The 27,063-nt window shown below is 43.2% G+C and overlaps 2 protein-coding genes across 2 annotated transcripts; both read left to right on the top strand.

Annotated features, from left to right (window-relative positions):
- Positions 1 to 372: 372 nt before the first annotated feature.
- Positions 373 to 7,757, top strand: MRPL12 (mitochondrial ribosomal protein L12). The gene is made up of 5 exons (XM_063293303.1): positions 373 to 527; positions 1,569 to 1,755; positions 1,940 to 2,014; positions 5,627 to 5,761; positions 7,377 to 7,757. Exons 1-5 carry the CDS (start codon positions 475 to 477, stop codon positions 7,491 to 7,493), a joined length of 567 nt encoding a protein of 188 aa, XP_063149373.1. The 5' UTR covers positions 373 to 474; the 3' UTR covers positions 7,494 to 7,757.
- Positions 7,758 to 11,141: 3,384 nt separating this feature from the next.
- SLC25A10 (solute carrier family 25 member 10) lies at positions 11,142 to 26,802 on the top strand. The gene is made up of 11 exons (XM_063293302.1): positions 11,142 to 11,290; positions 14,260 to 14,379; positions 15,574 to 15,688; positions 15,777 to 15,825; positions 16,111 to 16,152; positions 16,470 to 16,513; positions 18,460 to 18,530; positions 22,858 to 22,950; positions 24,941 to 25,018; positions 25,260 to 25,316; positions 25,988 to 26,802. The coding sequence occupies exons 1-11, from the start codon at positions 11,201 to 11,203 to the stop codon at positions 26,087 to 26,089; spliced, it is 861 nt and encodes a 286-aa protein (XP_063149372.1). The 5' UTR covers positions 11,142 to 11,200; the 3' UTR covers positions 26,090 to 26,802.
- The last annotated feature ends 261 nt before the right edge of the window (positions 26,803 to 27,063 follow it).

Raw genomic sequence — 27,063 nt, 5'->3', positions numbered from 1 at the left:
TTAGTCCTCCTCTTGCGAAGCTGTTAATAAGCTCATAATCGTAAGTGATGTTCTCCCATCCTCTGAACCCTTCGCGGAACCCCACTCTTCCGCCTGCACGCTCAAAGCCCAGCCCCCTGCTTTTTCCACTTAGCATCCGAATTGCGGAACTACTAAGTCTCGCGTTGTTCACGGAGCGTTGCAATGGCAGCTGGGTAACGAAGTCTGGCATTGTGGAAGACCGCTTCCTGTTCCCATAGAGTTTTCATTTCTAACATGGCACGCTAGAAGCGCTTGAATCGTCACATCCGTTTACCATCGAGATGTAAAGCTGCACGTTTGTACATCACATAGTCAAACTCGGCGGAGATTGGACACTTCGTTTAACCAGAGAGATGATTGGAGAGAGTGTCCCCGGCGCCCTTTGCGGTGCGCACGCTGCAGAAAGAGGAGACAGTCGGTGTTTCCTTCCTACCGCCTTTTCGAGTCGCCGATATGGCCATGTTTCCCGCGGCAGGACTCGGTACCGCTCTCCGACTGTTACTGCGGTATGTGGTAGGCGAGCGGTGCCCCAGTCGAAGGGGAAGCGGGTGGGGGCGAACTAGAGGCCTGAACGCCAAAATAAAGGTCATCCGCCTGCCTCGCTTCTGCAGACGGAGCTCTTGCTTCGTGGTGTGCGTATACCTGCAGGGGGCCGCCGGAGGTTTCTTTGGCTCCCTTTAAACAACTCTTCGGCCCTTCTGATGTGTGCAGAGAGAATTTATTTTCATAAGCCTTGAAGCAGCCCTGAGAGGTCAGCTCTGTTACCCCCAACTTGCTGAGGGCGCTGAACCTGATGGTGGACTCCTGTAAGCTGGGGTGAGATTTGAACCAGAAACTTCCTGACTTGGGGCTCTGTCCAGTAGAGGATAGGTGCAGACTATGGTTGTGTCCAGGTACTATTAATAAACAAGTTCTAACAGGTCAGACAGTGCTCGTCGCTGTGGTTGTTAAAAATATTGAATTAAATCAGATATATTTTATCTGAGAAACTTCTTACGATGGATCAAAAGTGCACATTTAAAATAAATAAAATAAATGTATCCATATTAAACCCTAATTATTAGAAAAAGTCTGCCCTTACTTTGTCATGTTGAAATGTACTGGCAGAGCAGATTAAGTAAAAATAAAAAAAAGTCATGCAAGATTGAAATCAGATCTTATATGTATATTATAGCTTCTCTTTTGGTTGTTTGTTTTGAGTTACCTCAATTGCACATTTTTCAGTATGAAAACAAACTATTATAAATCTCACATCATGTAATATTTCAGGCTATTGAAAATACTCACTATTTCTGAAACTGAACTACTTCTAAAACGGAATTTCATAACATTTGCTAATAGAATTGCTTGGGGGTGTGTGGTTATCTTTTTCTTTCTTTTCAATAGCATATGCACCAGTCCATACTCATCTTCTCCCCCTGCTATCTTAGCTAGGCTTGACTTGTCATCCCTCCTCTGTTCATCTGAAGTAGCAGATATTTGTCATTTGCATGTATCCTTGTGCTGGGAAACGTGAAGTGTGAGTTTTTTTCTCTGATTTTCTACAGGCAGCATCAGTCACAAGCCTGTGCTGTCCGGATGCTGAAGACCACATGCTCAAAGTGTAGTGAAGTCTTGGCAAGCCCCCGTATGGATGATGCCCCCAAAGAATATTCACCCAAGATTCAGCAGCTAGTTCAGGACATTGCTAGCCTGACTCTACTGGAGATCTCTGACCTCAATGAGTTGCTAAAGGTGCCATTTTTACATTGGAAGCTGGGTGATTAATATGTCAGAGTTAAAGGGGTGGTAGATGCTTCCTGTTGTTTGTAGCTTTTTTCCCTTATAGAGATGGGATGTGGCACTTTGGATTATAATCCCTGCTTGAGTATGCAAGTGATGTAAAAGATGGATAAACTGTTGTTTTCTATGTTCACAGAAAACTCTCAAGATCCAAGATATGGGACTTATGCCAATGGCTGGGATGATGCCAGCAGCACAGTTAGCAGCACCAGTAAGCAACCAGCCTTATTTCTTGTCATTCCCCTGAACCAAATGATGATTGCTTCTGGAAAAGGGTCTGAATGCACCTGGCCAACAAATACACATTCTTGAAGAGTTGGGTATGAAACTTCCAAGCATGAAGGCGAAAGGTGCAGCCAGACTGCTGTTCTCTATTGGTATTTAAAAGGGCTGCTGCCTGGTATAATGAAAATAGCAACACTGTAGTTCTGTATAATGATCTGCAAATCGTAATAAACTCCTAAAAGGTTGGGACAGTATAGAATGGGAAAAAAAGATTTATAAGGGATGTTCTGGAGTTAAAGCTAGCTACTGCTCCATGCAGCTACAGTTTTAGTTAGCTGGATATTTTTCAGTCCTGAGGCTGATCCTAAGTTAAACAGTAAAACAGAAATATTTATTATAGTGGGCTTATAGCAGGCATTATTTTTAGCTGTTCCTTTTAGATATCACTATGTCTGTTTTGCTCACTTATTTGATAGTTTCCTACATATTCTTGTGTAACATTTATTCCTGTAGTTAAGTTTTGCATCATTAGCTGTGGAATAAATATGATCTTTGTAATGCCCCAATTATTCTGAGATCTGCTTCCTGACTAAAAGATTGTAGGGATTTAACTGAATCAAGTGAAAATATTTCTAAAGCTGTAAAAAATCCATCTTAAACTTCAAGATTACCTACTCTCTTACCAGTTTCACTTGTCTTTTACAAGTGGTTGCTTAATTTTACTCACAAGGAGTTCCCAAAGCAATCTCCTTATAGCAGTCCTGGAAATCTGCCAGATTTAGTGGCATAGTGTAGTACTTGTGGACAAGATGCCTTTTGGAGGGTACTCCATTTCCCTCCCCCGCCTTGTTCCACCATCCTCAAGGTTGCTGTCTGCCCTTCTCTCCATTTACCAAACAGAAACAGACACTAACCCCACTACTTTTCCTTCCTTTAATTTTACATTTTGAAAACGTTTGGGCTTTTACTGGACTGGGATGGTGATAAAATCTTCATTTGAAGGTGGAATAAAAATTTGGCAAAATATTAAAATTAAACCTGGGTAAAACTATGGATCACAAAGGTCTGCAGCAGACTGAGCATATATAAGAAGGAGCATGCACTAGCTCGTATCTGAAATAATACATCAGCAATTTCTGGAAATACTCTAACCAGCTCCATAGAGAAGAAAGAAATAAGTGGCCCTTAAAAGCAAGGGGACTTTTCTAGAGAAAATAGCATGCAGGACATCAGGTTCTCAAAAAGGAGAATATATGCTTGGAATGTCTGGGATAGGAAAGTGAAAAAGCTAGCTTTTTCAAGGATGGAGTTTTCTTATTCCATCCTCTCTCTGCCATATCCCAGCTCCTGAGGAGAAGCCAATGGGTTTACTCTATCTGGAAGAAAACTTGCTTCTTATTGGTCAGAATTCACCATTTATCATTTTCTAGCCCCTGTTGTGATTATCCACACTGCCCGGGGAAGATGAGAATTGTCATTTGTGATTAAATTAAGGCAGCTTGGATGCAGAGATTAAGGTCACTGATCAGGCAAACAAAAAAATAAGCAAGATTTCTTAATGTGGATAGGCAAATAAGTTTTACTAGGTTTATCAAATGTTTAACGGGTATATCAAAGCTCCGGAGGGATGACAAAAGGAGCAGAAATAATAGGGAGGAAGACTTACATTATTTGTTTAAAACTGTGTTTCTCAACCATGGCAACTTTAAGATGCATGGACTTCAACTCCCAGAATTCCCCAGCCAGTCTTGCTGGGAATTCTGGGAGTTGAAGTCCACACATCTTAAAGTTGCCAAGGCTGAGAAATGCTGGTTTAAAATATCTATTTCCAGTTAGAAGTTCAGATAAATGAACTTGGTATGCTGTAAGAGAGCATCTGGGTTAAAATAAGTTCCAGAAAAATAAATATTGTTGGTGTCAATACATTAAAAAAAAAAAATCAGCGTGCTAGCTGCTCAGTAAAAAAGGCAAAATTTTAACAGGTAACCAAGAAAAGACGAAGTTACTCAGCACTTATTTTGACTCGTTTGTCAATGAAAAGCTATGTATGCCACCAGGAAACTGAAGGGCAGGCTGAAGGGACAGAATTATAGGAACATGGCTATTAATTCTGAATGAGTTTAAATATCTACAATCAGATGAATTCCATCCTAGCGTATTGAAGAACTAGCTAATGGTCTGGCTGAACATTTATATACTATCTTTAAAATCCTGGGGAATGGGCCAAATGACTGGAAAAGAACAAATATTTTCCCTACGTTGAAAAAAGATGATCCAGCAAACTATGGACCAGTTAGTCTGTTAACAGTATTTGGGAAGATAAATTTTTTATTGGATAACTTCTTTGATAGTGTAATGGTATGTGGGAATGACCTTGGGAGACATGTACTTTCAGACTTGCAAGATTGATGTCAGCCTTGCGCAGATGAACTAATTCTACTTTATTGTAAGGTTACATTAACGGAAGAGAGCCAGTTTGGTGTAGTGGTTAAGGCAACAGGCTAGAAACTGGGACACTCTGAGTTCTAGTCCCACCTTAGGCATGAACCCAGCTGGGTGACCTTGGGCCAGTCACTCTCTCTCAGCCCTAGGAAGAAAGTGGCAAACCCCTTCGGAAAACCTTGCCAAGAAAACTGTAGGGATTAGTTTAGGCAGTCACCAAGAGTCAAAAACTGACTTGAAGGCACCAAAAAAGAAAATTACTAGAATCTTGAAAGTACATTTCTCCCCCGTCACCTTTACAGGCCAAGAAACTAGGTAGAGTCCCTTCTGAGATGCTTGCCACACCCACATTCCTTCTGCAGGCTTGGCTAACCCTTATCCAATTTACCCCTTGGCTGTGGCTCTTCCTTTTGTTTCCCAAGGTCATTCCCACATACCATCAGATAGATTGTGAGAATACTGTACATATAATATACTATGACCAGCTATTTTTATTAAATAAGTTGGATGAAGAGCTGGAGAGAATGCTTAAAGATTTTCAGATGATACAAAATTGGGACAGATAGCTAACACCCTAGAAGACAGAAATAAAATGGCCCCTTATGATTCTATTATCTTTAAAAAAAATCCATTCAATTGTGTCCGATTCTCAGAGACTGCCTGGACAAGTCCCTGCAGTTTTCTTGGCAAGGTTTTTCCAGAAGTGGTTGCCATTGCCTCTTTCTTAGGGCTGAGAGGGACTGGCCGGCTCAAGGTCACCCAGCTGACTTTGTGCCTAAGGTGGAACTCTCCTGGTTTCTAGCCTGATGCCTTAAACTACTACGCCAAACTTTTATTATCATTATGAAGAGATTATTGGATCTAGTCTAGTATCCTGTTTTCTATAACGGACAACTGAAAAAATTGTCTTAGGGAAGTCCACATGCAGGATATGAAAATAGCCATCCATTTCCTGTTTGTCCCTTTAGTGCCACTGTCAGCTTATAATAACAAACACGGTTGTTGCAGTTTAGTGCTAGTTTTGTGCCCCCCCCATCTAAATAAACCAAATAAAGTGCCTAAATAGTTGGATCCTTCCTTGACTATCCGTGGAGACAAGGGGGCAGGCTCTACCTACAGATTGTTAATTTACTTCTCCCTCCTCTTCATCTACTAGGCAGCAGAAGAAGAAGCTGTTGAAAAAGTAGAAAAGCTCAATTTCACAGTACGGTTGACTGGGTTTAAAGCTGAAGACAAGGTGAAAGTTATCAAGGAAGTAAAGAACCATGTGGAGAACATAAACCTTGTCCAGGTAAATTGATGGCTCTTTCCTATACTTGCTCAGCAGATTATACTATTAAGACTTGAGGGGAAAATCTGTTCACTTGAAATGCTTGCAGAATACCCAGGTGCTTAGAACTGTGTGAGCGTCAGTTCCTTGTACAGTAACTGTTGATTTAATAGAAATATTTATGCTGCCTTTTGGAGCATAAGGAGCCTCAAAGTGGTTTACAGTAATAAGAACACCGCTTTGTTAAAACCACTAGGAAAATAAACAAAAATGGTGATCAGTAAAGTTAACGTTGGGTGGAAATATGCTTATTGCCTGCTTAAAAAGCATCAATGAAAGCTCAGGAGCAGGTTCCACAGCTAGGTGCTGCCACTAAAAACGCCATACCTTATGCTACTGCTTCCTTTGATGACATAAAATAGTGGAAACTTCCACAATTACAGTAATTTATGAGCAAGGTCTTGCAGGTAGAGGCTTTCCTTCAGATACTCTGGTCCCAAAATATATAGAGCTTTATAGATAGAAATCAACACTGTTAATGTGTTGTTGAGGTATTTTACCATTATTTAATCTTAATCATAAGTAATAACATTATTATGTAATAATTATTATAAAATTATATTCAAATGCAAAAATCAATATCTTTGCAGCTGCCTGAAAACCAAAGCCAAGATTTTTCAGCCCAAGAATATCTATTTGAGCTATCACAGTATATTATGGTATTCAAAAATAAACCCACTAGGTTTAATGTGACTTTTCCCCAAGATCTGTGATTAGCATTGCAGCAATTGCAACAATAGAACTGTATTACTATGCATGTTTATCTTTCAAGTGTTATGTTCAGTAGGATTTACTTCCAGCAAAATAAGCTGAGGGTTGCATCCCAAGTCAGTCATGGAAAAGAATAGCAGAAATAAGCCTTTTTAAAAAAAGAATTTGCCTGAAGATGAGTAAGAAGCTAATCCCAGTGAAGTAGGTTTCGTATAATATGGTCCATAAAAGGGATATCCTAAAACATTTTACTTCCTTTAATTGCCTTAGTTCATTTCTTAACCAGATTTCCCCAGGAGTCCTACTGTAATGTTTTGATGTTGCCAGTTGGGGGCAAAAAAATGTTTTGATGAAGGAGTATGAAAAAAGATGATGTGGGATGAGTGAAAGTAAAATTAGGATCCTCAGATAGTGGCAACTAGCATGGCACGGTCTGTCATGAATCATGAAACTCAGTGGCATCCATGGAGGAGGAGGGGCTAAAAAAGGCCAGGTGGCAGAAAGGGCACAGCAGTGCAAACCCACACCCTTTGAATGTGAATGTGTACAAGGGCAGCAGGGCCTGCATTGCAACACCACTTCCCCCTTCTTGACTTTTTGACCCTGCCTGCATCTCCCCCCTCCCCCCATGCAAATGAAGCTGGTAAAGCTCCAGAGATGATTTCTCCAAATCTTTGAATTCTGATTACTAAACCCTGGACCTCCAACCTAGGAAATGTTTCTTTGGAGAGGTTTTGGGGCTGTATTGTCTCCTCCAATTCAGGAGGTAAGCAGAAAGTAAATAGAGACGAAGTATTAGCAGAGGTTTCTCTTGGATGTTGTGCTATCCCTTTCATTTTCTGAACAGAACTACTCTATCTTATAGGCAAAGAAGTTGGTGGAATCTCTTCCTCAAGAGATCAAAGTAAATGTTCGTAAAGAAGAAGCAGAGAAGATTAAATCAGCTCTAGAGGCCGCTGGAGGCACAGTAGTTGTGGATTAAAGAGGCTGCCGGGCTGCCTGCCAAAGGACTTCAAGCAGAGCGGCGGAAGGACCCTCTGACCTGTGTCGGCCACCCCTGCTGACTGGTGGTGGAGTACTGTGAGGTTCCAGGAAAGTTGCTCTGCCCCGTTTTTTCTGCTGTGCAGTTTCCCACGGGGATGACTCAGTGTGGAATAAGAATCTTCAGCACATCTTGCAGTCTGCTGTGGGGTTAAAAACCTGAATTCATAAAGAATACACATGATGGATAACACCTGTAAAACAAGTGATGTGTGATGATCCTTTCCTGCGTGTTACTGGATTTTCCCCCATCCAGCAGGTTTCTCAAGTTTGCTTGGGCATCTGGGCCAGTGTCTCTTACTAACATATTTAATCATTTTTCTGGGAGCAGATGGGTAGGTAGATTTGTGGCCATACTCTGAGCTTACCTTTCTAATGTGTGCCAATAGAAGGTGTAAGTAAAACTGATTCTCTTACTTTTAATGAAGAAGAGTAGCATTTTGTGCTATACCCTTGGAAATTTTGATTTTCCCTGTTTTGACTTGCTAGAATTAGAAGTAGAAAATTTTATTCTTTTTCTCTCTGAAATGTTTCCAAATCTGAGCAGGTTAAACTTAGGTGGGGACAGTGCATTCTGCAGGTCCCTTTGTGTAACTTTTTTGACCCCTGAATATTTCCACCCAACCTGTTTTCACACTAAGAACTCTAGCCATCTTCCCTGATTGATGACTGTTCTCTTCTGTGGGTGGCCCTTTTCCTCTCCCTTACCCTTAGTCCCTTTTGGTATGATTCATATCAGCACAGCCTACAAATATCTCTTGCTTGGCACTTGCTGGGTCATGGCTTTACCAAATGGGGCATGGATTGCTCAGTCTTGGCTCCTGTTTGAAGATTTGATATAAGCCATTATTCAGGCCAAAATGAATATTCTTAGTTTGTTTTAGATAGTTCACCCAATGGAACAAGCTGTGGTTTTAGTCCAAAGTCCAAGTTGTTGCAATTTTGTTTAAAGCCAAGCTAAGGTGAACCCTTGGCAGGCAAGAGATTGCCTAAAGGCAGCTTTTAAGGCACACTGCTGGCGCTGATTGTTGAAACGCTGCTTTTGCAGCTTGTATTATATTTTCTCCAGCACAGGGGAATTCATAGAAGAAATTAAAAGTATGCAAATTTCCTTGTGGCTTTAAAGACGTCATAGGAAGAATTGGGGACTTCTTCCCCTTCACTGTCATTTTCTCCCTGCTCTTCTCAAAGATAGCTTGGCAGTGGCTAATTTTTAGAGTTGGGAAGTATGTTTTTCTTGCTAACAATTTATTGGGTATTTTCTGCTATATTAATACAATAAATAGTACCAAATATTGCCCCCCCCCAAATGTACTTTCCATACTTCCACGTCCAAATCATTCTCAAGGTTGCTGAAGCCCTGTAACACAACATTGCCCTTCTGCAGATGTAGCTATGGAGACTTGGGATTTCAGCAAGTGGGCACACTTTTAGCACTTACGTTGTCACAGAAATCACCAGCTGGGGACTGCAACAATCATTGGAAAGCAGCAAATACATCCTTGGAGATTGCAATGATGACGATAGAGTATGGATAAAATGTTTTACCCTAAATACTGTAATTTCTATTGTCTGTGACCAGGGCAGTAAGATTAATCACAGAACATTTAAGTCTCCACTTTTCTCAATGCATTTGTGGATGCTTTTAAAGCAACTGAGTGAGCAAGGGATGCTTTTGCACAGAAAGTAGAATTATAAATGGCATCCCTGGTTGATTCAAAGAACTAACACCCTGTACTGGAAAAAAAATCCAGCAATAGTGTGCAAAATGTCTCATATTTGAATCGCTTCAAGTCTGAAATGGGCCGTTAAAATCATTTTGGAAGCATTTTGCACTTGAAACAGTTCTGAAATGATTGAGCCCATTTCAAAACAGCTGTTTCAGATGCAGAATGGTTCAACTGTAAGTTTTGCATACCTTTATTCAGTACCAACAGTAAATCATGCAAAATGAAGGCTATCTCAGGAGGTTTCAGGCACAGATTCCCTTGAAGATGAGTTTGCTGCAGGATATATGATGTTCAGTTTGCTATGCCAATGGCCATGCTAGTAGGAATTAGGAGAGCTGCAGCCAGTATCTCTGAAGAACACCAGGCCAAGGAAGGCTGCTGTATGCAGTATGATTATATAAACTATTTAACGGGAACCAACTTTGCAAGAGGACAGTGGCTTATGTACACAAGAAAGATTAAACTGCAGGAAGAGGCTTTAAGTTCAGTAATTTGGTGAAACAGCAAGGCATTGGAAACTAAAGCTGAGTTTTGAGTCTCCTTCCAAACAACGCCAGTAACAGTACCGGGGGGGGGGGCAGCAAGACTTGTCCAAAGGATACAGGTTTTAGAATACATTAAATTATTATAGCTAAGTCAACAAAGCATATTGCAGCACCACAAAGGTAAACATTTACTATGGTGTAAATATTTCTGGGTTATAAGTCATCTAACGAAGGAAGAATGATCTTCAACAGGAAGGAAAAAAGAATGGGGAGGGGAAAGGAAGAGTAAAATCCAGGAAGAATAAAGCCTATTTATTACCAGCCAATGCAATAAAATAAACAAGCAGCCTAGGATCTGTGCTATAAGTTAAAAAATATTAATCCTGATTCAAACCCCAAATCAGCAATAGCACTGATTTTTTTTCTGATCAATTGCATCAACCGAAATGAACCCTGAAATGTCAAAGTGTTGGTTGTTGATCATTGTGATGTCCCAGAAGCCTAGCCTGTTACCCTTGCACTGATAGGCTCCTAATACCAAAAAAGTAAAATCAAAGCAGAATGCACAGTTGGTGTAAATGTTAATTTCCGAAAGCTCTCTCTCTAGGATATACCATGTAATATATATCTACAGTATATCTATATCTATATGTAAAAATAGAGAAACCCTGCTAATACTGTAACTTTTTTTCTCTCTCTCATCTGAGACCTTAAGGGAAGGTGGACTGTATTTACCATTCCGATAGCACTTCCTGAGACAATGTAGTGTGACTCCTGGGAATTTCAGTCATAGCCTATCTGGAAGCTACCAGATTGGGGAAGGTTAACAGCTGTGATCTCAAGTGTGCCTCCAAAGAAGTAGTTGGTAGATGACAGTTACCGCATGCCGAATTGTGTGAAAGATGCACCACGTGCCCACCCAGGAAAAGCGGTTAACCGTGGTTAAATTAAACCATGAATGAACCGATGTTACCGAGCCTTTCTTTTAGGTCTATTTGAAAAAAAGCTGTGTGGTCGGTAAGAGTCGACACCGACTTCATCCAATCAACTTCAAAAATTAATCTTAGGCGGCCGTCTTTCAAATGTGCATAGCTTTGCGGCTTGATCGAAATGTCTTCGGCGTTTCCTTCGGGTGTAACAATAATAATCCCGGAAGTTCGACTCCCTCCGCGAAAGCTGGCAGCGAAAGAGAAGTTGTCGGAACGGGCGGGAACGCGCAGGGGTGGCCCCACACAGCCCGGGAAACATCACGCCCCTCCTACAGCTGCGCACCTTTGACCTCACCGTTGCTCTTTTAAAGTCTCCCTGCTCCGTCGCTGCCCCTGCCAGCATTGCCCTTTTAAGGCCGCCTCGGTTCTAGGTCGGCGGTGGAGTGGAGACCGGATCCCTGAGGCTGAGGGGTGGGATCGGCGAAGAGACGTATCGCCGGCAGGATGGTGGAGAAGCGCGTGTCCCGCTGGTACTTCGGCGGCCTGGCCTCTTGCGGGGCAGCATGCTGCACTCACCCGCTGGATTTGCTCAAGGTGCATGCGGTGAAGGGGGAGAGGGGGGGAGGGATCTTATTCCGGCGCTTGCTCGTCTTGCAGCCGATTGCCGGGAAAGCCTCTGCTGGCTCGCTTTACAGCAGGCTGCGAAGGTGGTTGACCAGTTGCGTTCCCTAACTAGGTCCTCTCAGCTGCTACTTCCCCTTGATCAATTTAGGGTCCGGGAAGCCTGGTAGGAGCTGCTACCTGAGGCGATGCGTTGTGTGGCGGGAGGTGGATCCCCCTCTGCCCCCTTGGTTGCGACGGTTCCCTAGCTGCCATTTTGGCTCCCTTTAGTCTGGGAAACTCATCTCTCTGCTGCTGAGAAACGCACAGGAATCCCTAGTTGCCCAGGCGAGAGACAGACGCCGGCCGGAAGAGCGGACTGGCACGTGTGGCTTTTGTGAGATGCTGGGGCTCCGTCTGTCTGGAGATACAAGCTCTCTTCCAGGAAGTATCGGCCAAGGAGCCTTTGCGAGGAGCTTGAAGGTGGCTTCCAGCTGACATAGCACTGAGACCAAGCAGTAGGCCAAGCACTTGACATTTCTGTAGCTTTCTACCTTCCACGGTGGCTTAGTGGTGGTGAAAATGTCCAATGCTTTCATGCTGTCTGAGATTTGTTGGAGCAGGTCATTGAGTGAGGACTTCTGCCTTAAAGGTCGGAATCACAGAAGGAAAGTCATCTGTCCAAAGTCAGAGGGCCAAACCATCAAGAAATCTTTCAACCTTTCTGACACCCAGACCTAATTAATGTACAAAATATTTCTGGGTTATGGAAAAAGCAACATATCCTGCTAAACTTATTTTTTTAGCTTGGAAACTTTATTGACTAATACTGAGAGTCATCCTGTCCTTGTATACCAGCCTCAATTCTTAGTGGACATACTGGAATTCCACCTGCAGCATTTAACCTTGAAATAAAGCAAACCAAGAGGAGAGGGTTAGGTAACATGTTTCATGCATGGGTGGGCAGTTCTTTGAATTGCAGAGTTATTAACTGAGGATTTTAGGAGTTGCTGTGTAAAACATCTGAAGAGTAACAAACTGCTTGCACCTCAGGATGCTTATGTGGTTACATTTTAACTCTAGCAGACTAGGTGAATTTCAAAACATGATAGGTCCTAGCCCTGCCCAAAACATTTGCACTCCTATTCTTTCCATAGAATTCTACAGGGCATTCTAAGAATGGTTGTTCTTAAGCTGCCTGTTGTTCAGTTGCTGTTGTTTTTGGCAATGCTTACCAGAAATTCTGGCAGTTGTAGCCCCAAAGCCTATGGAGGGTATCAGGGTATAGAAGGCTGACTGAGCAACAGTGGTATCCATAGCAGAACGTTGGCTGTGCTCATAATAGCTCAGGTATGCCCTGGGACACTTACCAAGATCAACCCACAGAAGAGGATAGAGGGGGCATAAATTGGTCAGGCTGATTAACCTGGAAAGGCAGTTTGCTTGGGAACAGGTGCTTTGAGGGCTTTGCAGTTTCCATGTCCAGCCTCCGGAGAGTTTCCGGATAAAGCCAGTTCTATAATTCTCACTCCTGCTTTCCTCTTCCCAGGCATTAGGCACACTTAAAGTGGCCTGTGTGGAGGAAAGTTCCTTTTGCTTGTTGTTGCCTGGCTTCTGGCATGTTCAAGTCAGCACAATGGTCCTAATTCCTGCAGAGTTCTTCCTCTTCCTGCATGGCTCCCTCTGCTGGCTGGTTCCTTGAGGAGCAAATTCCAATTTCATGCTCTACAATAGATCTTTGAGCTACCACTGGATATTTGGTACAGTGCCCGTCACAGTCACAGCTAACTTTTTCACTGCCCTTTCCGGGCTGCTGATACTTTTGTAGCTTCACCTAATGTGTATTCTCATCACAGGCTACTTCAAGGTCATTGATTGGTTAAAGAGGATGGACTGGATGTTATCCTTTACTGATGAACCACATTACTAGAAGTCTCAGGATATTGCATCCAAGTGCCTCTTAAGCTACTCATTTGGATTTCTGTTCCTAGGACTCTTCTTGTACTGGGTGGAATGGCAGAAGGCTTGAGCTCCTAGACTGGGAGTGTTTGTGCTTTCTCCTGATATCTCATACATACGATATCTTCTCCTTGTCCTGTTTGGCTCTCCCCCTTCTGCAGGAGGAAGGGTAATCAGCAACCCAAGTAGCCCTGCTATGTTGTTTGATTGTTAACTTTGGGGCCTTTCACCTAGAACTTCTGTGTGGTTGTATTATTAACTTGAGCTGCTCCATAGCAAGATAGAACATGTAGAATAGTTGTCTGGGAGCTACTGTTAAGTTGGATTTCCATGCTGCAGACCTGGATGACTTAACAAGCTCCCGATGTTGCTGGGTCCTGTACAAGCATTGGAGCCCTTTGCACAGGCTAGAAGATGTGCTGTTGGCTTTTAACTGTTAAAGCATCCAAAGTTAAGGGTGCTAATTAGATGGGCAGAGAAATGCTAATGCATTGAAGAAGGCAGGACAGAGCTCTGTCGAGAGAAGGGGAAGAAGAAAGGTGAAATTGGAGTGGCCATGGCTGACAGCTAGAATTTGGTGCTTCTGGATAGATAGTTCCATCTGAGTAGTTAACGTGCCCTGTTAGACAGGGAAGGATTTGTCAGAGAAAGGTAGCTAAAAGCCAGCTATAGAGTCTAGAAGAAGAAAAGGAATCCAAATGTTTATATTCTAAATTTCTAGGTCAAAAGTATTACTTCTATGTCGAACTGGACAGATCAGTTATAGCTACTGGGAATCTTTTGTCTTTAAGGCTAGGGGAAAATGTCTTCTATAAGCACCAGTGCAAGGTTCAAAATGAATGTAAATGTGAGCTCCTGGGATCTTGCTGATAGAGGGATTGCAACCTTATGGGCTTCTTGCATCAGAAGTGCTCCAGGGCCTTCTCATTTGGCTCTCCTGGGATGCCCTTCAGCCGGTGAGATCCAGAAAACCTCAACCTGACCTTTCTGCCATTTCTGCTTAGGTCCATCTGCAAACTCAGCAGGAAGTGAAGCTACGCATGACGGGGATGGCGCTACGTGTGATTCGCAATGATGGTTTTCTAGCACTGTACAATGGGCTCAGTGCCTCACTTTGCCGACAAGTAAGCGTTTGGCTGCTGCTAAGGTGGCTTACCCCATCACTTGCCATCCTGTCCCTTGCGTTGTGTGCGCCAGCTTCTTGCTTCCATCATTGTCTGTGAGGATTCTGCACTTGTGCCCAGCACATGCTCCTAAAAATCCAGGTTGAGCACTCCAGTGGCATTCAAGTTCCCAACCAACCACTTATGAATTGCTGCGTGCTCTGAAACTGTCAGAATTGTAACAAGATGTCTGTAAAATACTAATGATGGAAGACAGAACAGTGTTGGGTACCCACAGCCAAATCGGTGGATTAGGCAAATTCTAAGCATAGAAATTTCTAAAATAAGCCTGTCTGCTCCCAGAGTTTAGAAAAATTAGGTAATGTGTGCAGTTGAGAATGAACTTGCAACTGCAGCAATTTCTTTATAATTATTTCTACTTCATAATATCTTGACAGTGACAGCTTTTTTTCTTCTGCACCAGAACATCTCTGTTGCTTTTTTCACATACTGCATAAGCATCCTGCAGCAGGTGATTCTGCCTCCCAAATCAGTCACTCCATATTATTCCAATTGCAGTGCTCGTGTTCATGATTTTTCTCATTAAGCAGGATCTGAGGAAAAAGGCAGACTCACTTGCGGTCACGCCATACATTTTTTACAAGCACAAGAGCAGGCAAACTCAGCGGGGGGCACATTTTTAACAATTAAAAAAAAAACAGCAGGCAAAACTGTGACACCATGCTTTTTCAGTTTCTGGTAGGATATAACTTGCAGGCGCGGGGGTGGGGGCTCTGAAGTAGAACAGGCGTGTCAAGCTTGTTTAACAAACTTATTTTGCTTATTTTTCATTTTACAAATACATGCTGAAGTTTATTGCTGCCCAACTTGGGCAGTGCAATTAAGAGGAATCACCACAGGTAGCAAAAAAAAAAGGAGAAGGAGAGGAAGGACGAGGGAGAGGAGGAGGAGAAGAAGACGACAACAACAACAGAGGTTGCATATGGCCCGTGAGCAATAGGTTCACCTACCTGTGTTCTAGAAAATACGGTAGGAAAATATTTGTCAAGGGAGCAGGCATCACGTACTGAATAATGCCAGGACTGTGGCCACACATGGGCAAGCGTTGGGTACTTGTAAGGCTGGAATTATGGGTATTCTGTGATTCTGATGAGCAGTTGCCACTTCCTCTTGTGACTCTTTCTGCTTCCTCAGATGACGTACTCTCTCACCCGCTTTGCCATCTATGAGACGGTGCGGGACCACTTGAACCAGGGTGCCCAGGGGCCGATGCCCTTCTACCAGAAGGTGCTGCTAGGTGCAGTAGGAGGTGAGCAGGGGCTTGGCAAGTACAGGAAGAAGGGTTAGGTCAGATCAGGCTGGGCTGTCCCTTTTCATCTGCTCTCCTCTTGTTGCAGGTTTTACTGGTGGATTCGTGGGGACCCCGGCTGACATGGTAAATGTCAGGTCAGTGCCGCCCCCGCCTCCTCCTCCTCCTCCTCTCCAGGACCCAGTGAATTAATTCTTACAAGGATCCTAAATTATTGGGGGTAGAGAAGGATTTTATGCTGCCCAGAGAAAAGGGAGCATTATCATGACTACAGTTTGGTGAAATCTGCACTCTTGGGACATTCCAGTGTCTCTACTTCTTAGGGTTGTTTGGAGCAAACAAAACTCTACTTGGTGAGATGGTGGCAGAGGGAGGTTTTTTCTCTTTCCAAGTCTCCATCATGCTGTAATGCTCTTTTCCAGGATGCAGAATGACATTAAGCAGCCGGCACACCTGCGGCGCAAGTGAGTATCAGGGCTGTAGTTGGATGCAGTAACTGAACCAATATGGGAAGGCAAAGAGGAACATTGGGAGAAGGAAGGTGTGCTGTGAAGCCTTTCCCTCTTCAGAAAGAGCTCTATTGACGATGCATGACCACAAGTCTGAGATCCCTTTTAAATTGGTGACAATCCCGCCACAGAGACTTAAGTCGCATCTGCCAGAGCTGTCAGACAGAAAATGGGATTGAGGCCTCTGATAGCAGCCAGCTGGTGTAATGAGTGCCTGTCAGAATTACATGGATACTGACAAAAGCTGTTGATTGTCTCTTGGTGCTTTCCAGCTACTCCCATGCCCTGGATGGCCTGTATCGGGTGTTACGTGAAGGTAAGAATTTAGCCAGTTTACAGCAGAAATATGTTGTGATTCTAGGAGACCCTTGCTAAATTAAGCTTAGTTGAAGGAAAAAAGAATCCATTGAGCAGAACATTCTATAGTAGATCTTGTGGGCAACTGGTGGCCCACCAGTTGCCCACAAGATCTACTATACAGGCAGGGCCACACTGTGACTTTTGTGGGCCCTAGGCACTTTTGCCTTTGTGGGCCCCACCCTCCAAAAAAATAATACAGGTAGTCCTTGCTTAACGATGGTAATTGGGACCAGCAATTCTGTCACTAAGTGACGTGATCGCAAAGCGTGATGTCACGTGACTACGCTGACTTATGATGGCAGTTGCAGCAGTTCCGGTTGCTGTCATTAAGTGAATCCTGCACTGTCATTAAGCATGACATCATGTGATTGCCATTTGTGACAACCTGCCAGCTTCCTCACCGACTTTGCTTATTGGAAGCTGGCAGTGAAGGTTGCAAATGGCGATCACATGACCACGGGACACTGCCACCGTCATAGTTGCAAACTGGTTGCCAAGTGCCCAAACCGTGATCACATGACCGTGGGGACACTGTGATGGCTGCAACTACAAGGCTCAGTCCTCATTCAGGTCCATCATAACTTTGAGTGATCACTGAATGAGTAGTCATTAAGCAAGGACTATCTGTAGTATTAAAATGATATTTCATATGATTTTCAATATTTTCTTAGGATACTTTTCTCTTATAAGTTCTTATAATTTAATATAACGAGCTCCTGCGAGAAGTATTAGATTATCTCAGTAGCATTTAATGTATGACTGAGCTTTTAATTTGAATTGTATGTATATTTTATTTGTATTTTATGTATTTGTATTCTATTTATTGTGTATATTTTCAAGACCGAACAATGAGGCATGAAAATAATTAACTTCTACTTCGCTTTTATTCTTCCTTCTGTAAAAAGAATTAAAACACTTTTGTGGGCCCTAGGCACTGTGCCTACTGTGCCAATGGATAAGCCAGTCCTGCCTCTAGATAACACTGACTACAACTTTCAGCAATCCACCCAGTGGAGATGGATGCAGGAGCTCAGGTTCAGCAACGTCTGGTTGCTGTGACTGCCCTGTCCTGGTGGTCCTGTGTCTTCCCTCTTTTCAGTTGGAGGATGATCCTTAGGGATCAGTCCCTAGAGTTATAGGCAGAAGGCACTGTCAACTAGTTCTTGAGGAATGGGCAGGGGGTTTTGAAGCCAGGTCCTTGGCGTCCTCCTTGCCTATGCACTCGTGCAGGGGGACAGAAGGTAAAAATAAAAGCCCTTCTTGATGATCCAGATTCTGATTCTTGAGAATAGAATCATGCCCTCCAGGTATTTGATCTGAATTGTCTGGTTTACAGCCTGCATCGTCCAATGTGGCAGCTAGTGTCCCATTCAAATCTCACTTTGAAGCCAGAGTCTGAGCAGCTTGTTTTGCCCAAGAATACTAGCTCTTAATTGGAGTGCAATGAACAGGAAGCCACCAGGGTTATTTCTGAAACTCAGCTCCTGGCAGAGCATACAGAATGCTTTTGTATTAGCCAGACCTATCTGTGCTATGGTTAGAGTCCATCCACAGGCTTTTAACAGGGATTTTCTCTGGTATGTTGATCTCTATCAGCAGATGCATTGTTTTCCTCTTTCACTTGTGGCCACATTAATTGAGGCATTCTATTTGAACATAGCTGTTCAATCTTTTTATACCCATTATACCCAGCCTGTGATGAGTATTGTTGATCGGTCTATTCTGCTCTCCAAGTGTTTTCATAAACTATACTCTGCCATTCCTGTATCTTGGGAGTAATAGAAGGTATCTATTCTTGAGTGATGCCTTGTGGAGAGGGAGAGTTGCAGCTGCACAGGATAAGCGGAAAACACAGTTGGATGGAATCCCTATTTGGTAAATTCCAGGCTTTTGTCTTTGCAGAGGGTGTGAAGAAATTGTTCTCAGGAGGAACAATGGCATCAAGCAGAGGAGCCTTGGTTACTGTTGGACAGGTAGGAATCCAGAGTCAGTGTTGCCTGTGATCTACTTCTAAATATAAGCAAGTATGTGCAGCTAGGCCAGAAATTAGCAGCCTTTTCAGTTGCATGCAGTGCTGGGTGGTGGATCAGAACCTGTAGATACATGTGCATATTCATAAATTTTAAGGGTGTACAAAATTTAGTGACCTGGAACAGAATATTTGAGGGAACTCCAGAACACTCTGTTCCCCTTCCAGAGCATGCCATTCCAGGGGCATTTTGGTGGTTTATGGAAATAAATTCCCTGGGAGTGGTTCAAAATACTCCAAACATGGCATTAAGTCTGGGGCTCTTTGAACATGGGATTGATTCAGGAAACTGCGAAACTGCCTTCAGAGTGGCACAGCCCACAGAGGAGCTGAATGTTCCACAGATTTTCAGACTGTCCATTTCCAAACCATTCAGTTGTACATATCCTTAGTAAATGTACCTCTCTACTCATTCACATGTACCTTAAGAACTTTTGCCTCCTTCCTGCAACAGTCTTGGCTACATTAAGATCCCAGTGGGGGAGAGATGGAAGCTATCCCACCAACTTTCTTGATGTCACTGCTATGGCTGGGGTAGAAAAATTAAAGCCCTCCATCCTCTCACCATTTGCCTGCCCCCCTCCAGCCTTAGCATTGTTACAGCAGGAACTAGAGTGTGACAAGAATACACATTAGGTGAAGTTACTCATGTTCTTAAAAGGTATATTCCTGTAAAGCCCACTATCCATAGAAGCTTCTGAGTGCTGAAGCTAGAACATGTGTGTGTGTGTACACACATACATACCTACATACACCATTGAAGAACTTCTGTTGTCACATGACCTGGCAGGAAGAGACCCACAGCTTGTTCCTGGAATGTTCAGCAACCATTGAAGTAACTTGCACCCACAGTAGGGCCAGAAGTGGAATGTGCTGAAAGGTTAGGCAGCTATATAGGCACTCAGAGAAGGCTACACAATGGGCTCTGAAGGACCGGAGCTTGTCTGTCCTTATCCAAGTATCTATCATAATTTATTTTGAGAATACTTGTATATCAATCTTTTCAATATATATGTATAAATGGCAGATAACTCTTCTAGACCTCGGCATGGGATCAGATTCAGTGGATATTATAACTTGATCTGCTGAGGTACATAATAGAAGAAGAACCCATCTGTAGGTGCTGAAGAGTTAGAGGTGGAGTCCAGCATAGTTTCCATGGTTGAATTTTAAAAACTTGTTTTTTTTATTGGAAAGCTATACAATAGGCAGAAAATTGTATGCATTTGCAAAAGCTAGAGACAGTGCTAATTTACAAAGGAAGGTGAACTCTCCAAATTGGAGAATAGGTATTAAAATGGCAACAGTTACTGAAAAGTGATCTGCATTGAACAAAATATCCTAACTTCATAAATACAGGTAGTCCTTGGTTAATGGCTGCCCTGGTTAGCGACCATTCAAACTTATGATGGGACTGACAAAATTGGTTTAATGACTGGTCCTTGAACTAACCACGGTTACAGTGTCCCGTGGTCATGTGATCACCATTTGCAACCTTCACAGCTGGTTTCCGACAAGAAAAATCAGTGGGGAAGCCAGCAGGAGGTCGCAAGTCGTGGTCACATGATGTCACGCTTAACTACCATGGGTGATTTACTTAACAACTGCAGTGGAACTGACATTGTTAGTTGGTGTCATGTTTCCCCTTTCAATGTTCTGTTAACATTGTAACGTTTCACATGTCAAGTCATTTTCCATGTATACTCGCTTGGCTCGTTCGGGGTTTTTCCATTCCTGCGCTCTCCTTTGTTTTGGATCTTTTGTGGCACAAATTAACCCTGTTACTTCCTTGCAATTTTTAAACCCATTGTTTCTTGTCATGTCCTCTGGAATAACTGTGAACAATTTTCCCCATCTTCTGCATGATAGTCCTTCAGATACTTGAAGATAGCTGTCATGTTTCCCCATAGTCTTCTCTTCCCCAGGCTAAACTTGCCTAGTGCCTCTAACCATCACTCTTAAGTTTTACCTTCCAGACTTTTCATCATCTTCATTGTTCTTCTCTGGATGTGCACCAAAGGTCTATAAATACCTTTTTAAAAATTTGATGTCCAGGACTGGACATAACATTCTAGGTGCGATCTGATCAACACAGACAGGAGAGGGACCATAACCTCTTGATCTGGACATTATAATTCTGTTGGTGCAGCATAAGATTCCAGTGATATTCTTTTGCAGCTGCATCAGCTCTTGGCTTATATTCAGTTTGTGATTTTCCAAGACTCCCAGATCACTTTTGCATGTACAATCCCCCACTCCTATGCTCACATCTTCGATTTTTTTTCCCCTATCAAACTACAGGACTTTGCATTTGTTCCTGTTGTAATTCAGCTTGCTAGTTTCTGCCCATTGCTCCAGTTTATCAAAATCCTCCTGAATCTTGATGCTGTCCTCTTAGATATTTGTATTACCTGCAAATTTTATAATCATATTTTAACTCCTCATCCAAATGATTTGTAAATATGTTGAACAACACAGAACGAAGCCCTGCAGTTTCACCACTCAACATTTTCTTCCAGTCTGATGTGGAACCACTGACATACACTCATTGGATCAGATTGTTGAACCAGCTTTGCATCCATCTAATGGTAGTATGGTCCAGTCCGTGTTTTGCCATCTTCTCTATTAGAATCTCATGGGAGACTTCATTGAATGACTTGTGCCACAGTGTCAACATGTGCGCTGTCATGATCACCTAAACTGGTCACTCTATCGACAAAGGAGATCAGGTTGGTTTAGCATGATTTATTGTTGATAAACCCATGCTGGCTCCTGCCAAGCAATGCATTCTTTTCTAAATGCTCATAAAACAACAGTTAAATAATCTGTTCCAGAGTTTTGCCTTGTATCAACATCCATGGCTACTTGGGCCCTCTTTTCTCCCCTTTTTGAAGATAGGAACAACATTTGCACATCTCCAGATTTCTGGCACTGCACCCATCCTCCATGATTTCTCAGAGATCACAAAAAGAGCTCTGAGATGACATCTACAAGACTCTCAATGGAGCCTTAAGTTCATTCATGATGGCCAGGTGCTCCCTAACCCTCTCTTTTCTTTTGTCAGTTGTTCTTTTTTCCATTTGAACACAGTTGCCCTTTGGGGAGAAGCCCAAAGCAAAGTAATAGTGAGGACCTCTACTCTCTCTCATTCCTCGTTACCACACGGCCTTCTTCTCCAAGCAGCAGGCCCGCTCCTCCCTTTTTTCCTGACCTAGCCCCCAAACGCTTTTGTTTGCTTGCTTTCACCTTCCTTTGCAAGCCAAAGCTCTTTTTATGCTTTAGCTTTTCTGACTTATTTCTGAAAATACTTGCTACTTGCTGGTACACCTCATTGTTGGTGACAGCCATTTTCCATTTTCTGTATGTGTCCCTTTTAAGTCTGCGTAATCAAAAGGTGCTTATCCATCCACAGCAGTTTCCCATTTTTTTAAGATACTGTTTTAGTTATTAGATAAATTCCATGTGGGATGAGGCTATTCATCTCCAGTAATGGAAGATAATTCCTCTTCATACCTGATGCTGGAGTACCTGAGGAGGATACTCGGCATTTGTGTCCTCCTTGTGGGCTTTTAATTGGCATCTGGTTATGGAAATTCTGGACCTACTAGAACCAAGCTCTTTCTACGGTTCTTATATCATACAGACATTCTGATCATTCCTAAATCTTTGTGATTGCAAAAAGATGGGAGAATGGTATTCCATGGTGGCCAGAAATGTGTGGCCATGTGACTTCAGTTTTCCTACTTAGGATTTTTAAAGTATTTTAAGCTTCTTTCTCCTCTGCTTCTCATCCAACAGGACAAGAGTTAACACACTGGATGTAATCATTTTGTATCCTGTGTTTCTGGGATTGCAGAAGTAGTGGAGGGTGGAGAAGGTCAGACTTTGAGGGGAATATGTAGTACTCCTTTTCTGCAGGGAAAGATCTGTATGTATGATGGCATCATGCCTGGGAAATAGCTCATGAGGCCACAACAAGGTTAGGGAGGGAATGTAATCTCACAGTCCAGTCCCAGCTTGGCATCTTTGCTGGGTTTAGATGTTTAACAGTTGCAGGCCCCTGGCATCTTTGTGTTTGTGGAAAGGAGAGGTGCTGCACAAGAGCACTGAGGGCTCCAAACTAAAAACTCATAAACTCGTAATTTAGGTGCTTGATGTCCTTGTTCTTCCTGATCCCTTGGGGTTTAGCAGAAGTTTGAGCCTACCTGCTTAGTTTCCAAATCTGCTCACTATGCTCACAAGCAGTCTCATTGTTTTCTGTTTCTTTGCAGCTCGCTTGCTATGACCAGGCAAAGCAGTTGGTTCTTGGGACCAGCTTACTCGCTGACAATATTGTTACTCATTTCCTGGCCAGTTTTATTGCTGTATGTATATATCTGTGTGGGCGCAAAGTCAATTAGGGTGCGTGCATGCATTTGTAAGAGTTATTGCCACTTATTATGTTAACATTCAAGGCCATGGTGCTCTGCCTGTATCCTTGGAAAGGTGGAGCTCAGCCTGTGTCCCAGAGCTGCCAAGGCTGGGATTAGTCTGGATTGCTGCATATACAGGCATGCTTCGGACGTATTGTGGGTCCAGTTCCAGACCACCGCAATAAATTGAATATCGCAATAAAGCAAGTCACACAAATTGTTTGGTTTCCCAGTGCATATAAAAGTTAGGTTTACACTATATTGTAGTCTATTAAGTGTGCAATAGCACTTTAAAAAATGTACATACCTTAATTAAAAATACTTTATTGCTAAAAATGCTAAATCATCATCTGATTAATAATAATGAAAATCTTTGAAATATTACCAAAATATGACACAGAGACAAGAAGTGAGCAAATGCTGTTGGAAAAATGACACCAATAGATTTGCTCAACACAGGGTTGCCACAAATCTTCAATTTGTAAAAAATGCAGTATCTGCAAAGCGCAATAAAGCAAAGCGCAATAAAATGAGGTGTGCCTGTATCCAGGTTTTTCTTGCATGATCTGTGTACATCCTTCCTGCATTTCAATGTTAATAGGGAAAAAATATCTGCTGATTAAGAAAAATCTCATTTCAAGGCTACAGTGTTAGATAAAATCTGCACACAGGTGGTGCTTCACCAAGGCAAATAAAACAGAGGAGCAGTTGGCATCACTACTTTTTTTTTCTTGTTTTGATGTTTCAAAAATAGATGCAAGGACCAAGTGCCATACTTGGATACTTTGGCTTACTATGGATTGAAAGCTATTCAAGTTTACATAGATCCAACAAGTCCTCCTTATTTTAAGCAGCTGCTAAAGCGTGCTTAGGCGGTATCCACATAGTGTGCAAAGCTATGGTTTAGCCAAATTTTATTAAATGAATAATTGTCTGGATTTACATTACACTCTAAGCCATAGACCAGGAATGGGCAATCTCTAGCCCCCGAGTCCCATTTTTGCAGGCCTTGGAGCCCCCTGACCAGGATTTCTGAAAACAAGGCATATGTTTTGCCATTTTAGCTAGAAAGCAGGTGAAGATTAACAGTGTTTAAGTGTGGTCCTTCACCACCCAGAGGTGCTCATCTGTGTCAGAATTCATGGTTTACAAACTGCCATGGCTGGACTCCCACAGCAAGTTCCAGTATAGTCAGAAGTGATACCGACTTTGAGCATTCTGGACCTATAGAGAGAGATGGGCAAGGTTCGATGAAGGCACAGGAAGGGTCACAGAAAGGGAAGTGTAGGAGACAGTGCCATACACTTGACATAAGAAGTGGGGTTTATAGATCACCTCAAAGACAAAAAACATCAGTTGGCAGGGTAGCTGTCCCAAGCCATGGGTTCGGTATAGCAGGAGGCTCTGGAGCAGTGTTTTTCAAACTTGGCAACTTGAAGATGCGTGGACTTCAACTCCCAGAGTTCCCTAGCCAGCATGCTGGCCGGGGAATTCTGGAAGTCCACACGTCTTCAAGTTGCCAAGTTTGAAAAACACTGCTCCAGAGGGCAATAAAATTTCCAATTCTTCTAGTATAGATCATGCAAGAACTCCAGAAGCTCTAACTTGATCCCCTTCTGGCTGGGGGTGATGGGGATTGTAAATGAACACACCTGAAGGGGGTCAAGTCAGAGAAGACATCTATTCCATTCTTAGTCTGTCTAACTGAAAAATACTGATTGTCTTTTTATTTTGGGCAACTGGTTGTCTCTAATGGCCTGTCTAAGAGAAAAGACCTTTCCCATTTCTAATGGGATTGCAGAGATCTGGTGCATTAGGCATACCCATTTGGTACATGATAATTTGTATTCCGCTCCAGCTAGAGCACAAGCCATTCTCTCTCATGCAGAATCTCAGATCAATCTGAATCTGTTTCACCATCCTTTTTTTTTCTGAACTGCAGGGAGGATGTGCCACATTCCTGTGTCAGCCCTTGGATGTGCTAAAAACACGGCTTATGAATTCCCAAGGCGAATATCGGGTGAGTGATCTGATTGCCGTGGCTGCCAGCTTTCTGTTTGATGGAGAGCAGGTGCCCACATTAAACACCAGCAGCTAGGTATTGCTGTCTTTTCCACTTGGCATCACACCCCTGTCATTTCAGCATTGTTCTGTTCCTGAACTTCATCAAACAGCTAGAGATGAAGCCTTGTGAGAATCGGGATGGGTTCTGGATATAGAGTCAAATCAGCATGTCCTGAGTTCTTCCCATTTTGTTTCAGGGGGTCCTGCACTGTGCAGTGGAGACTGCCAAGCTCGGGCCATTGGCTTTTTATAAGGTAATACAGGAGAAATGGGAGCAACAGTGGGTAATCATGGAATATAGATCAAGCAGGCTCTGGGCTAGAAACCGGGAGTCTGTGAGTTCTAGTCCCGCCTGAGGCATGAAAGCCGGCTGGGTGACCTTGGGCCGGTCCCTCTCTCTCAGCCGCACTCACCTCACAGGGTTGCTGTTGTGGGGAAAACAGGAGGAGGAAGGAGTATTAGGTATGTTCCCCGCCTTGAGTTATTTATAAAAATAATAAAGGCGGGATAAAAAAATCTGAATAATAAAATAATAAAATAAAGAAGCTCCACCCTGCTAGAATCTCTTGCTTCCTGTCCTAGTAAGCACTGGCCTCCATACTGTTTCAGTCTGGCTGTTTCCCTTTATCAAAAATATGCAAGCTGGCCTCCATCCTTTCTCTCCAGCGCCTTGCCATTGGTGGCAACTTGCCTGAGGCTAGGTTCTCCCCTTATTGGTTCAGGGCTGCTACCCAGTTATAGATAAGGCAGAGGGGACAGAAAGTGTACTTCCTCTCAGTGCAGAGTCTTCATGTGCCACATGCCTTTTGATTCCTTGTCCTACCTTGCCTTCTTAGGTCAATGTGTATTGGAGAAGACACGGCCTACAGTATGTGGCTAAAACTCCACAGTGGACAAAGCTGATTTTACTCTTTTCCTCTTCTAGGGCCTTGTTCCTGCTGGCATTCGCTTGATCCCTCATACTGTGCTCACATTTGTCTTCCTGGAGCAGCTACGCAAATACTTTGGGATCAAAGTGTTGACCTAAGGGAGAAGGGACCTGCCTCACGAGAGTAAAAAAAAAAGATGGGGAACAGGGACTGTAGAGTCCCAGAATGGCTGGGTGTCATATTCTTTCCCTCCTTGAGGTGCAGGCAAATTTGAGGTACCCACTTCAGTGCCAGGGCACTATATGACATTTCACAGAATGCCCTTGTTTGGCATCTGCCAGTTCAGTTATTGCCAGCTCTTCAATATGGTTCGGTGCCTACTAGTGTAATAGCCTATTGGGATTTTCAGTGACTAGTCCCAATTGCCTCTCTTCTTTGCCCATCAGTACCCAGTACCTTTTCAGTGTCATAGGCTTGCTGATATCACAGCCTTCCTCATCAACCTACAACCTGTCTGTCTCCTTGCCATAATAGCCAGCTTTCCAACAGTGATGCCTGCTTTATTTCTTACTAATACACTTTCCTTTTGTGCCTCATTCAGAAGGCCCCCTTTTTCTGCTCTCCTAGTTTCATTTTTAGGACATACCCTGCCATCTGTCTGAGTATCCCTTTCTCCCCAGCAGAAGGGTGTTGGCTCTTATGTGGGAGGGAGATTCTTCATCACAAGTTTGGTCCCTTTCTAAATGTTTACAATTAGGGACTGGAAAGGGGTTCTGGTGGCTGCCAGGGGCAGCTGATAGCAATATCAGGCAGGCAGAGACCTTGATCTTACAGTGTCTCCAATTATTATTCAATAATACAGAGAGAACAATGCTTTTCTCACTCTGTCCTGCCTGCTCACTTTCTCCTACCTCAGTCTCCTTTTACCAAAGCCGCAACTAGAGGGGGGCAAGCAGGGCATGTGCCCTGGGTGCCGCGCTGGGGGGGGGGGCAAAATGAGCGCAGAATCCATCTTTGCCCTGGGTGACACAAACCCTAGTTGCAGGCCTACCTTTTACCCTCAGAGCTGCAGTCCAAGGAACAAGCAGTCCTGTGTGTTTATTCCTTCGGACTGGAAGTAGCATAGGGCAAG

This window comes from Candoia aspera, chromosome 2 (genome assembly GCF_035149785.1).
Source record: "Candoia aspera isolate rCanAsp1 chromosome 2, rCanAsp1.hap2, whole genome shotgun sequence".
In the NCBI taxonomy this organism is placed as follows: domain Eukaryota; kingdom Metazoa; phylum Chordata; class Lepidosauria; order Squamata; family Boidae; genus Candoia; species Candoia aspera.
The sequence above is the reverse complement of the archived record's forward strand: the minus strand, read 5'-3'. Positions and strand labels throughout refer to the sequence as shown.